This window comes from Arabidopsis thaliana (genome assembly GCF_000001735.4).
Source record: "Arabidopsis thaliana chromosome 1 sequence".
Taxonomy (NCBI): Eukaryota; Viridiplantae; Streptophyta; class Magnoliopsida; order Brassicales; family Brassicaceae; genus Arabidopsis; species Arabidopsis thaliana.
In genome coordinates, this window is record NC_003070.9 from 23,398,892 (window position 1) to 23,411,769 (window position 12,878).

General features: G+C 35.7%; 4 protein-coding genes and 1 non-coding gene across 8 annotated transcripts; 3 read left to right on the top strand and 2 right to left on the bottom strand.

Moving 5' to 3' along the window:
- Positions 1 to 220: 220 nt before the first annotated feature.
- Positions 221 to 3,285, bottom strand: AT1G63100 (GRAS family transcription factor). Of its 2 annotated transcripts, NM_001334066.1 has the most exons (2): positions 2,053 to 3,285; positions 221 to 1,977 (listed from the first exon to the last, which is right to left on the bottom strand). In NM_001334066.1, exons 1-2 carry the CDS (start codon positions 2,474 to 2,476, stop codon positions 500 to 502), a joined length of 1,902 nt encoding a protein of 633 aa, NP_001319298.1. In that variant the 5' UTR covers positions 2,477 to 3,285; the 3' UTR covers positions 221 to 499. The 2 variants fall into 2 exon arrangements, with proteins under 2 accessions (NP_001319298.1, NP_176498.1); NM_104988.2 differs by having other exon boundaries at positions 221 to 3,285.
- A 1,964-nt stretch (positions 3,286 to 5,249) lies between these two features.
- Positions 5,250 to 5,646, top strand: AT1G63105 (uncharacterized protein; the record flags this gene model as incomplete). Its single annotated transcript, NM_148622.2, has 1 exon — positions 5,250 to 5,646. One exon carries the CDS (start codon positions 5,250 to 5,252, stop codon positions 5,616 to 5,618), a length of 369 nt encoding a protein of 122 aa, NP_683463.1. The 3' UTR covers positions 5,619 to 5,646.
- A 150-nt stretch (positions 5,647 to 5,796) lies between these two features.
- Positions 5,797 to 9,228, top strand: AT1G63110 (GPI transamidase subunit PIG-U). 3 transcript variants are annotated; one of them, NM_180638.4, is made up of 14 exons: positions 5,797 to 6,132; positions 6,222 to 6,269; positions 6,347 to 6,407; positions 6,522 to 6,554; positions 6,747 to 6,871; positions 6,987 to 7,121; positions 7,202 to 7,278; positions 7,357 to 7,613; positions 7,779 to 7,835; positions 7,939 to 8,107; positions 8,213 to 8,270; positions 8,345 to 8,430; positions 8,525 to 8,581; positions 8,774 to 9,228. In NM_180638.4, exons 1-14 carry the CDS (start codon positions 5,979 to 5,981, stop codon positions 8,864 to 8,866), a joined length of 1,410 nt encoding a protein of 469 aa, NP_850969.2. In that variant the 5' UTR covers positions 5,797 to 5,978; the 3' UTR covers positions 8,867 to 9,228. The 3 variants fall into 3 exon arrangements, with proteins under 3 accessions (NP_850969.2, NP_176499.2, NP_974075.1); NM_104989.4 differs by having other exon boundaries at positions 5,889 to 6,132; positions 6,767 to 6,871; positions 8,774 to 9,176; NM_202346.2 differs by having other exon boundaries at positions 5,930 to 6,269; positions 8,774 to 9,161.
- Positions 9,229 to 9,421: 193 nt separating this feature from the next.
- Positions 9,422 to 9,924, top strand: AT1G08593. The gene is made up of 2 exons (NR_143414.1): positions 9,422 to 9,636; positions 9,722 to 9,924. It is a non-coding gene; the product is annotated as an uncharacterized misc_RNA (transcript).
- Positions 9,913 to 12,248, bottom strand: RBL2 (RHOMBOID-like 2). The gene is made up of 4 exons (NM_104990.4): positions 11,560 to 12,248; positions 10,857 to 11,020; positions 10,580 to 10,743; positions 9,913 to 10,513 (listed from the first exon to the last, which is right to left on the bottom strand). Exons 1-4 carry the CDS (start codon positions 11,832 to 11,834, stop codon positions 10,163 to 10,165), a joined length of 954 nt encoding a protein of 317 aa, NP_176500.1. The 5' UTR covers positions 11,835 to 12,248; the 3' UTR covers positions 9,913 to 10,162.
- Between the last annotated feature and the right edge of the window lie 630 nt (positions 12,249 to 12,878).

Sequence of the window (12,878 nt, forward strand, 5' to 3'; positions counted from 1 at the left end):
AGACTAATTCCACAAACCAAAGAGTAGAGAATGAGAATTACTGGAATATAATGGGCCGACCTCATACAAGGCCCATATCAACATTCACATTTCACAATTCACAGTGGTGATTTTTTTTTTCAAACATAATATTTGTTGTCTTCAATATAATAGAATATTTTTCTTACCAAAATTAATAAAACAAATATGTCACTAAACTTTCTATATTTGCAATAAATACTGTAAAGAAAAATAATACTTCAGTTTCATTATTGATAGCAAAACATTCAAAAGCCTCCAAGTTACATGTAAAAGACTCCAAAGTAACTAATACAAAATAATTTTTTTTAATTCTTACATTTTTTTATAAAAATAACCTACCCGCTCCCAAATAATGAATGAAAGAATAAAATCAATATTTTCCCTATTTTCTTTGATAAAAAAAAAAACATTTTCCCCTTTTTCTAAAAGTCTTTAAAACCCTAAATGTATAATTTTTTTTTTTTTTTTTCTTCAAACTTTAATTCCCTCCGGTAGTCCAAGCCGAGATCGTATAAAGTGGCTGCTCCGACCACCGTAAAGTAACTCCACCGCCGCGTCCGCCTTCACCGCCGTTGTCTTCATCGCTCCTCTCCACATTGAAAAACCCTTCATTATCAGATCCGTACATCCTAAGCAACATCTTACTCTGCAAAACCTCTCTCTCCGAGACTCCAAGACTCCGAAACCCTAACTGCTCCAACATCCTCCTCCAATGACGAAAACCCACATGCCTCTCTTGTCTATGACTTCCTTCACACGCAACAATGTTCCTGATCTCTCTCCCAAACAACATCTCCTCAACTTTGACTCTCATTAAGCTATCTGTAGCAAGATTCGTGTGAATTGCATCAAACATAGCTGAATAGTACTTTAGCGAGTTACAAACTCGTGTCTCAAGTTGCTCTGAGTTGTGTTCTGCTTCTTGCTCCGCAAGAACGAGAGCTATTGGGTTTGTGCTTCTGATTAAACCCAAAAAATCCCTAATTGCTGCTCCGGTTCCATCGTAGAGTGTCTTGTGCATCTGCATGACACAGTTTACAGCTACTGATTCACCTTCTTTGACGTGAAGCATCCATAGTCTAACGTCTTCGAGTCTATCAACTACAGGATGAAACTCGAATTGAAGATTCATCGCCTCTGCAAATCCGTGGAGGCGATCTCCGGTTTCGTTTAGCTCAAGTTTCGATTCTCCGATCCCAGTGATTCGTACATGGTGTGGTGGATTTATTCTCGAAGCTAAGCTTTGGAAGAAGCTAGGCCACTGTAAACCTTGCTTGATGTCGAAGTCAATAATGTGAACTCTCTCTTTCCCTTCAAATGCTCTGAGTAACATCTCGTTGGCTGTGAAATGAATGAACTTTGGAATTGGGGTTACTTGATTCAAGAACCTCAATGCATTTCCTGATTCATCTTCGACAGTTCTATCGAATTCACGAGGGGGTGCGATGTGGAAGATGTGAGGCCACATACGCGCCACTCTTAGAGCCAAAGCTTCAATGTAGTAAGCTATGAGGCGAGTCATTGGTGTTCTTCCTCTAGGAGAAGCAAGATCACCGGTTCTTGCAATGAAATGGTTAATCGCTGCTATGTTTCTTGATCTGATCGCGTCTAAGCATCCCGTAAGCAAATTGACAAGCTCGAAATCCCTCTGCAAATCGTTCCTGTTGTTGTTGTTGTTGATGTTTCCGGTGGTCCTTTCCTCTGTTGCACCGCGGTGTGAGTACGGATTCCTTGAGCCATTTGTAGGTTCTGGTACTCTATGGCTTAAGCTACGACTCTCGGATGATGCGCTTGTAGATGATCCTCCAGATGCTTCCTTAACTGCTGCAGGAAGGCTACTCTCAACGTCCTTATCGCCTATACCAGCTAGCTCCGTAATCACCGAATCAACCCAGTTTGGTAAAGGCTGAGAAATGACTTCACTTGGCACAAAGCAAACCTTTTCCTCATCATCACCTGAACAAGTCAAAGAAAAAGGTAATGCTGGTGAAGAAGAATCCTGGCCAGTGAAATGCTCAAACCAGAAACCACCTTCGTTTTCGCATTTTGTCCTCTTCGCTCTGCTCAAACAAGACTCGTCCTCCTCAGCTAATCTCTTCAAACTCTTCCCTCTGTTGTTGTTGTCGTTGTTCCAAGAAAACCCTTCTCCATTTCCTCTTGTTGTTGCCAAAGGTGGAAGCTTTATGTTCTGTTTAAGCGAACAACCACTGGTCTTCGTCTTGCGCTCGATCGGTTTGTTGTTGTTGTTGTTGCTGTTGTCAAGAGAGATGCTTCTTCCAAGTGGTCTGCTAGAAGGAGTTTCCTTGCGAGAGAAGCTACTACTGCATGGTAAGTCCAATCTCTGTGTGTTCATGGGAAAATGCGCTGATACTGTTGCTGATGTTGCTGCTACTGCTTCACTCCTCAATCTTCGAGTAGGCGACAACAATGATGAACTCGAACAACCTGCCAACATCCTCTACAAAATCTACCTAACCCAATTCAAGAGATGGTCTACAAGTGTGTGTGTGTTTGCTCAAACAATTAAAAAAATGGAATCCGATGAATCTTTTTTTTTTGGTTTTAGTGAAATCAAAGTGAATCCTATATGAAAAAATTGAAGAATGAAATGAATTTGAATCCCCTGCCCCAAAAGAACCAACGAATCTATATAATCAAATAAAGAATGAAAGAATTATCGAACTAAACTAAATCAAATCAATCTACCATAAAACAATCATCGGATTCCTTAAACTTTATAAAAAACAACAAAATCTCATTTAGATGATAATGACGACCAACGAATTCACATCATCACGAACAGAGACTACTGAAGAACGACCTCGAAGTTGCTGGATAAACAGACTTGAGAGTTGCTGTAAACCCGGTTCACCATTCCGGTTTGCCATTCTGGTTTTGCCAAATCAAGAAAAATCTCTCAGAACATCCAGAAACCCAAAATCAACAAGAACCCAGATCAGACAATCACTAGGAGATTACTGAAACACAAGATCAAGATCCAAAAACTCTCAAAGATTGTTACTTTCTTCACTCTCTCTCTCACTCTCACTCTCACTTCTATCTGTTTCTCTCACTCACTTTTGGTTTCTCTCTCTCTCTCTCTCTCTCTAACTCTCTACAGGGGTTAAGAGATACTATACAGCTTCTACAAATACCATAGTGGAGGCAACTTTTTAGAGTTTGTTTTCTTGTTGGGTCTTCGAGAATTGAAGTTGGCGACTTTTCTTTTTACAGTAATTGTTTTTTAGAGTTGGGCAGAGTGAGTGGTACACGAGGGATCTGAATCTATCTGAGCCGTTGGATCTTTAAAATCAAACGGTAGAAAATTGGTGACCGTTTGTGAATTGTCGGAGAAATATGACCGTTGGGAGAGAGGAAGAAAGAAGAGAGTGTTGGGTGTGTACGGACATCAATGACTTCTGATTGGGAAAGCCAACAACGACTTTTTTTAATACACCCACCAAAAAATGACATTGTTTTTTTTTAGACTATGACACATTCGCAGTAAAAAAACAAATGATCATTGTACAAAGTCCAAATAACTATTTAGGGTACTAAATTTATCTGTCATTAATAAATATTGCCAGTTTTGTGAAATATATTTACTAATTCCTTCTCTATATTAGTAAGAATGATTGTTTATGATTTTCTTACGCATCCCCTTAAATCTTTTTATAATTGTTTTATTATACCAATAATTTACATGTACCATTTTTCTACGCAAAATACTTCCCCAATACTAATTCAATTTATTCAATTGTCGTATGTCAATGTTTTTTGAAGTTTTACATTTTATAACGTCTAAAAAAAACCCAATATTCATGGAACATACCAGAAATCGAAACTAAGCATCAATTTTTTTTTATTGAAACTTGTGTAAAATTGCATTCACAAGAAATTAGAGTTTCTGGCCTTCCTAGAGTTTCTTGAATTGCGTTAACAAAAAATTAGAGGTTCCGGCATTGCTTCCACACTAGGTTAAGGTTCAACAAAATTCGCAACCAAAGAATAGCTATGAAACAAATAAGCAAGATTTCACAAACATAAAGAGCTTACAAAATTTCAAAACTAATGGGCTTTACTAGCAAATATAATGGGCTTTTTAATAAACCTTTTTTTAATAAGCCTATTAATAAAGATGGGCAAAATGTGTTTCTTTTTGTATCAAAATGTTGTCTAATTTTACTGATAAATAAGAATAAGAAATAGGGTAAATATTTGGAAACTATTTAGAAATACATTTTAATCTAATGGTAATGATTAATTCAAGATGTATATAATTTCTAGTATCTTTTCCCTAATAATTGATATTTTTCATTCATTAACACTAGGACCTTTTAGGTTTAACATCTTAAAACTCTATCTTAAGATGTTTAGATAAGTATTTGGGTTGTAATGATTTTCTAGGAAACACTAAAATAGTATGAACATAATCTAGTTAATCACTAGACTAAAAATCAAATCTGAATCTATGTACAAAATCTAAACTATACACATAAAAGTAGATATTAACATATATATTAATGAATAATATATAATTATATATAGATACACTTAGCACAAATATACACATATATTTATTTTGGATTGTTATCATGTGCTCTGTAAGAAATCATGCTACAATATACAGATGATATAACAGGATAAGAGCTATATTAATAGAGAACTTTGCATAAAAGTCGTTATCCAAAAAAAGAAAATAAACTTTGCATGAAAGCTAAACCAAATGCAAATAAGAAAATAATTGTATCTTAAAAGGATTGTTCTTAAACGATATAAAGGTACATAATTCCCTCCCACGTTAACCATTCATTGTGCATTGTGGAATTCCATTTGTATAATTAGTTTTGAATTAGATCATTCATTTCCTTTGAGTTTGATGAATAAAAAGTAAGAAAAAAACACTAAGCTTGGGAGGGTGGCTTAATTAAGCGTGTACACATAAACTATACTTTGTTAAAAAAAAATTGGGAGGTTGATTATGACTTATGAGCGAATAAAGCACTTTTGCGATAGTTATTGAACTTGCTAATCAAGTTGTTAAACGTGTGTATATATATAGGATGTGCATCATCACAATTCTCTCTAGCTAGCTCTTATTCGTATTATATAAAAAACTCAATAACTCTTTTTTGTTTTTGGTTCTTAAGATGCAATCTATTTATACAGAGATAAACACCAAAGCCAAGAAAGCAAGGACGAATGTAGACTATTTCTATACAGCTTACATGAAAGCCACTAACACAGATTTGGGAGACGAAGCGTTTAAAGCCGTGACAAACCCGATCCTTTCACAAATGGAGGAAATCATCAACACAGCTAAACATGTTGCATATCGCGTGGGAGTTATACGAAGTACAAATTCAGATCCTAATTTTCTTCGAGATCTTGACGAGGTAGACAAGATGGGGGATGATGTCTTTGAGAAATCAAAAACTGCCCTAGACATAATGCGAAAAGCGGTTGTTGATGCAAAGGAAAGGAAGAAAGCTAGAGATGAAGCAATAAAGGAAGAAGAAGAAGCAAGGAAAGAGGAAGTAAAGAAGAAAGCAAAGAACGAAGCAGGAGAGAGCAGTTCACACAACGTACCAACGTAATTAAGTAAACATAAAAAGTTAATAAGCACATAAGTATTTAACGAAGCATAATATATGTATTTAGTGTTCTCTTCAAAATTACAACAAGATAAAAAAGTAAATATATGATTATTCTTCATATGATATTTTACATTGGAAAAATGTTTATCACACAAACACGAAACCGAAATGCATCAAACAAAAACCGAACCGAACCGATATAGAGTTACATTAATCAAACCGAATTATAAATGGATCATAAACCGAAAAAATCAAACCGGAACCAAACCTTAACAAGATCATATCAAATACGTCGTCGTTTCATCTGAGTCGTCTCTCTTCACTCGCCGGAGAGAGAGAAGAAGAAAAGACGACGGAGAAATGGCGGAGGAGCAGAAAATGAAGCAGCTAAGCCGATTCTGGATTTGGGCTTTATCTTCCATTGCTTTCCGATTGATCTTGATCTCCTTCCCGGGAAATCTCAATCTCTCTTCCCGTCCGGAGGTCTCTACCCCTCTCACCAGCATTCGCCGCCGTATCTCCTCTCTCTTTCTCACTCCCTCATTAGCTCTCTAAGATCTCGAATTCAGCTCACATTTCTTCGTTTTGTATGAACATTTTCAGTTGCTGAAGGTTATTGGTTGAAGCAGGCATCGATGTCACCATATGCAGGTCTATCTTAAGATTTGATCCTCTGTAAATTTGGATTCTTAGGCTATTAGAAGCTGAAGTTGTACATATTTGAGCAGGATCTATGTATCATGGCTCACCATTGCTGCTCTCGGTTCTTGGACCTCTCACAGTTCAAAGGTAGTGACTAATCGATTTTGATATTAGGATTTGTGATTTATTGAGCTTGAATCATATGAAAACATGATTTTTTCCCACTTGAGTTTTATTGGAAGACAATTTGTGTGTTTGCAGGATTAAAGGGCAACCAAGTCACCTCTTGTGCAGGTACTTTTCAGTGTCCCTTCATTTCTGTGATCACATGTTTTTTCTTTCTTCTCAGATTTGAGCTAGCTTAAAATCTTAGGTAGGATTAGATTGTGAGATGTGAATTTGGAAAAGAGATGATCTTTGAATGATTTACTATTCATCAAGAGCTTTATAGTCATGTCGTTGCTACCAACATTCTCTTGGATACAGCTTGGTTTTTGTTATTGCAGATATATTAAGTGCAATGCTTCTTCGAGCTATTGGTCAGAAACTCCAGATGGCTTATGGACTGAATGCGAGACTACTTGGTTTTCTTAAGTCATCAAGGGATAAAGGTAGATTGAAGTCAGTTGTTGAATTTTGTGTATCATCTATCTTATTTCTACTCTTTTCTTGTAACTATTTACTTGAAGGCAAATATTGATCTCTCCTTTTTCGTTGTCTCCTCAGTGATCCTACCTTGTGGTGATATTGCTGCTCTTGTGTATTTGTGGAATCCTTTCACGATAGTTTCTTGTGTGGGCTTATCAACTTCTCCCATCGAAAACCTGGCTGTCATATTGGCGCTTTTTGGAGCAGTTACACGTAAGAAGATGATGATACTTGCATATTGTTTGTTCAATAGTTTCTTGAAATTTTATAACTGATGTTTTCTACCCATGCAGGACGAGTTCCTCTGGCAGCATTTGGCTTAGTCATTGCCACACATTTATCTCTTTATCCTGCTACTCTGACAATTCCAGTATGTATCATTTCTTATTTTATGTTTTTCACGTTTCTCAAATTAAACAAATTCTAACTGCTCGTGCATTTCCCACAGATAATCTTTCTATTGGGATATGGTTTGGATGCTCCTCCTATAAAATTGTTCCTTCAGACCAGAAGTGTAGAAAATGAGGAGAGTTCAACCTCTACTGTTTCTAAACAAGCCAAGTTGAAACAGACTACGCACCTTCCTTTCTTATGGAAAACAGTCGCACACTTCTTGTTCTGGGTACTTCTGTGGTCACTCTATGTGTTGATTTTATGTGCCTTATCACTGAATAAATATGGTGGGCTTGAGGAGATGTTCAAGAGGTAGCCTCTAACTTAGAAATCTTATTCATAACCGCTATAGGATTAGTTTCCGTTAGCCATATTATATCTATAACTTATATTCCAAATCATATAATTATTTATTAAGAACTTGCAACGTAGTGTTTAGGCGATTTGATGTTTGTTTGTCTTTGCCTCCTATTGTAGGACGTATGGTTTCATTCTTAGTATTGAAGATCTTTCACCAAACATTGGAGTCTTTTGGTAAGTAAAATAAATTAATATGGTGATATCATTGGGTGATGAATAAGGGATCCCTTCTTTTATGAAAAGACTATTTACTGTTCGTTTTAAATCTCGTTTTCAGGTACTTCTTTGCAGAAGTATTCGACTTCTTCAGAAACTTTTTTCTGATAGTTTTACACGTAAATATTCTGTTCATGTTACTGCCCTTAGCCATAAGGTTGAAACATCGGCCATGTTTCCTGGCTTTCATATACTTAGCGATCTCCTCGATTCTTAAATCTTATCCTTCAGTAAGTAGTTGAATTCACTGTGAACTTGAAGTTATCTTTTCTTCTTTGAGGAATTATATTCATAAATGTTAACAATGCTTTCATCATTTGATTTACTCTCAATAGGTCGGAGATTCGGCGTTATACTTGAGCTTATGGGCATTGTTTGTCAATGAGTTATTAGGTAAAAGCAAATACTTCACATCCTCTTAGCATTGTTTAGCCTTTGCATATAAACTCTGCTTCTGTTTCACATAGATATGAAGTTCTCGTTCTTCCTCTTCTGTGGATATCTCGGGATCTCTCTCCTCAGCCCTGTGATGCACAATCTCTGGATATGGCGGGTAAGCTTCTACTCAAATCCATAACCCAACTCTTCACAGCAGTTGCAACAAAATGTTCTAATGATCACAACTACCTTTGATTTTTTCATGACAGGGAACCGGAAATGCAAATTTCTACTTTGGAAACGCTATCGGCTACGCGTGCTTTCAGGTAAAATATAGGCCTGGATCCATTTCAAAATTCATTATTCTATTCAGTAGTTGGGAGTTGATACTCATATAGTACAAAATTTGATGATATCAAGCAGAGGATGATGAGATCATCAGTTATTGATCAAAGAATGTTGTAGTTTTGGGTTATCTTGACTAAAACCCGCATACGGGTTTCTGCTTTTCTTTACAGATCGTTTTCGTGGTTGAGAGCGTAAGCGCAATGCTAAACCATGACAGGGCGCTGAAGAGATCAAACTCAAACCATCGAGAAGTCAAGAGCTAAGCCATTGAAGGTCATTGCGCCACTTTTCTGTTACACGTAAAGAAAAGAGTTGGGTCTTTAGCTTAAAGTTGGCAACATGTGATTTGTGTGAGTAGCTTTTCTTTGTTTGAGAACATCATATAAATAACAAATCTCCTGTGCCTTTCCGTTTAGAGTAACCATTAATTTGTACTTTTTACCGAGAGGTTTTAAAGTTCTTGTTTTGATCCGCAAAGCACACAATCATCCCTATATTTGAAGTTACATCGCATGTATACAAGGTATTATCATTTGTGAATGGTGGATGATTAAAGGCATTGTCTATGTCCCGTACTTTATCCTTATCCACTGCACCATTAAGGCCTAAATGACACAGTGCAGGAAGGTTATTGGGTGGTGTTTGGTCATTGTTTTCTTAAAAGTCACCCATTCACAATAAATGAAGTGTGATGCATTATTAATTTATTTGTAATATCATAAAAACTTGTAAAACCCACGTGGTACCAAAAACAAAAATCAGACCCTAACCGTATAACTGTATTTCACACTGTTGAAAATATATGTTCAATTCGATCTTGTGACATCTGAAATCTCCTAAAAATTATGCATATATTGCATGAAGCTGATGTATGCATGATTGCATATCTTGGTATTATATATTGTATTGATGGCGTGTGGTGATGGAATTTCATGGCGTTTGGTGATGGAATGCGGTTGTGTATCGGAGCTGACTTCAGCAAAGTTCAAACTTCAAACTGCAGTTTTCCTTCATAGCTCAGTCACAAAATACAGTTTGAAACTACTCCTTTTTCATCTGTTAAGTTAAGACAACTAATGGTTCTTGATTTTGTAATTTTGTTTCTTGGATTTCATCAGATGGGAAGAAACTAGTGGAGGAAATATACTTCGAACTCCTGGATTGCAATTTCCAAATGGCTATCATGTTAAACTCAAGAAGAAAGAGATCTAGAGAAAGAAGAATTTGAAGCAAAGGAAGAATAATAATCTACAAGACCTAAGATGGATACTATAAAGTGTGTACTATAACCAAATTAAAGGAATTTATTTCCAATTACAGCTTATGTTTTACATTAATAAAATTGTTTACTATTTATGTACTTAAAGACAGTTTGAGAAATATGGTGTTCAAATGTAAAAATAATACACTCTTTTATTTCTATCCCCTTTTACACAAGACGAATTTGGTAATGTACACATATATAAATAATCAAAGGCTAGAGAGATCAAAGAGATTAAATGTTAACAAGAACACATATAAAAGCTTTTACTATATGATTATGATGATGATGATGATGATTAGCAGGTCCATTTAGAAGTTGGGAAACAGCTAAGGTAATGACACCATTTGCAATGTTTGTTCCCATTCTCTCCTTTGAAAAGCATCACTAATGCAACCGTTAGCCCAACCACAAGTAGCACCACTGAAACTACAAACAGCACGTACTGGTACATGCTATACTTTCGTTTGGTTCGCGAAGTGTTGGTGCGGGAAGCTTCCCAACCGTACTGAGGTCGGACAAGGAGGACAAACCCGAGGCAGAATCCGGTTAAAAACCCTCCAATGTGTGCAAAGTTGTCAACCCGAGGAAGCATGCCTAATGCTAAGTTGATTGCGATGATGAACAGAAGTGTGATCAGAGCAGCCGCCTGCCAAAAGAAGCCGTTAATCCTAAGTTCCGGTTAAGGCGCGTATAGCGAAAAGGGCATAAGTACCTTGTTGGCATAGATAGTCCAATTGGTAAGAAGTTCAGATAACATTGCTCCAAGAAGTCCAAAGAGAGCACCCGAAGCACCAACAGAGATACTTTCTTGAAGGAAAAGCGACGAAAGTATGCTTCCACCGAGACCCGATATTAAGTATATCAACCCGACTCTTACTGCACAGTAACATTCCCGCGATAAAGATCAAATGTTTCACTTGGCGATTAAACAAAGAGAGTCTAAAACTTGACTGAACAATAATTCTTGTACACGTAAAGGTAAGACTTACTGAAGCCAAATTGCTGCTCAAGGCGGATACCAATGAAGATCAAACTCAACATGTTTGTAAGAAGATGAATGATACCAGCGTGAAGCCACATACAAGAGAGAAGTCTCCATCCTTGATGTTCATGTACTACTTTCCTCCATTCCAATGCTCCCATTTTCTCCAATCTGATACAAGTACATATCCGAGTAAAACCAAATCAATCACAAACACCATCACTACAATAATTGCCAATGAAATTTACAAATCATAATTCCAAACCAAGCTAAATACATAATTCCAGGAGAAAAATAAAAACTTTGAGAAACCCTACAAGTTTGAGCTCATGTTCCAAGCCACTAACAGACAATAAAGATCAAATTCAATTGCCAAGTTGAAAACACAAAAATTGAGACTTTTTCAGTTTGTTGAAAACAAAAAAAATTGAGACGTTTTAGGTACCCAAAAGATCAAACTTGTTTGCCAGTAACTTAGATTAACAAATTCTAGAATCTCGAGCTTCAACTACAAATTCATTGACGTTATCAGTAAGGCACTAATTGGGTAATCTTAATTACTGCAGAAAAATGAAAACTTTGAGCTCAATTTCCATAAGAACAGACAATAGTGATCAAATTCAATTGCGAATTGGACTCCCAAAAAGTTTGAGACTTTGGAGATACCCAGAAGATGAAACATGAATCTCCAACTTTAAAGTAATACTTACGTTGAAGAAGAAGGACCAAAGAGAGGATTCTCTTTAAGTGGTTGAAACGAGAATCTTCCGAGGAATCTAGCAACACACTCTTTGTTAGGTCCGGTGATTTTCTTAGGACAATCATTAACGAACATAACAGCGATAAAGACAGCGAGATTTGCCACTACAATCGCCGGAATCAGCCATGAAGTCCAATGAGTTTCACCAGAAGACTCCTCGTAGAAATAATTGTTATTAGCTCCTCTGTTTTTCTTCCCTACTCTCTCCACATCTCTGTTCGCCATTACTCTGTTTCTCTCTCTCTCTCTCTCTGTCTATGTGGTTGTTATATAAAATCGAAACTTGGATTAAACGGATCAAATACGAAATTCAGGAGAAGTAGCTTACAAGAAATAAAGGATTAGAAGAAAGAAGAGATTGAGACAGAGTATCAGTAATCAGAGAGAGATTTAGGGTAAAAACTACAAAGTTGTAACCATTAAAATAAAATAAAAACGCTTTTTCACGAATTTAAACCGTTGAATTGATGTTGAAAAGTTAGTGCATCTAATTATTTATGGAATTCTATTAATTATGTTCTTAATCTTTATCGATGTGTGTAGAATAACAAAAAGTAAAGAAGAGTTTTTGGTGTTGTGTCAATGGCGAGTTAGGCGGTGGTGCCAGCTCCTCCTCTCCTAGGTTTTAGTACAAGTTTCTTTTCTGAGTGCAAAAAACAACTCAGACCTGCGACAAGATTACAAAATATATAACTTGAAAACAACAAAAAAACAAGGTATTTTGTTAAAGTAAAAAGAGAAGATAAAACATATACTCCTTTTATTTTTTCTTAATTGAATTTTTTACAAAAAGGGTTTTATTTTTTTATTTTTTTTTATACAAAAAAGTGTTTTTAAAAGATGGATTTCTAGATTTTTTTGCAATATTAATTAGATATTATTGATGAATATCAAATTTCAAGATAAATAATTAAATATTATTGATTTTTAATTATAAAAAAATATAAAACACAAAAAATAATATATTCATAATTAATTTTAATAATATTTTCTTAAGATATGTATTTTTTTAGAAAATTAATTATTAAAAAAGAGAGAAAATATAAGCTAGTACTATTTGTAGTACGTGTTATTTTGTTTTAATTATAGCATGGTATTTATAAGTTAAACTTTTTTTTCTCTAGCATGAAGACTTTTTTTTTCTGACGAAAAACTATATATAGCAAAAGGTTCTACGGTCTCGATATTTAACTATTTATAAGATTTAATAAGTTGCCAAGGGCTTCTTTAGAATAGTCGACTTTTACATTGTGGAACAAACTATTGAAT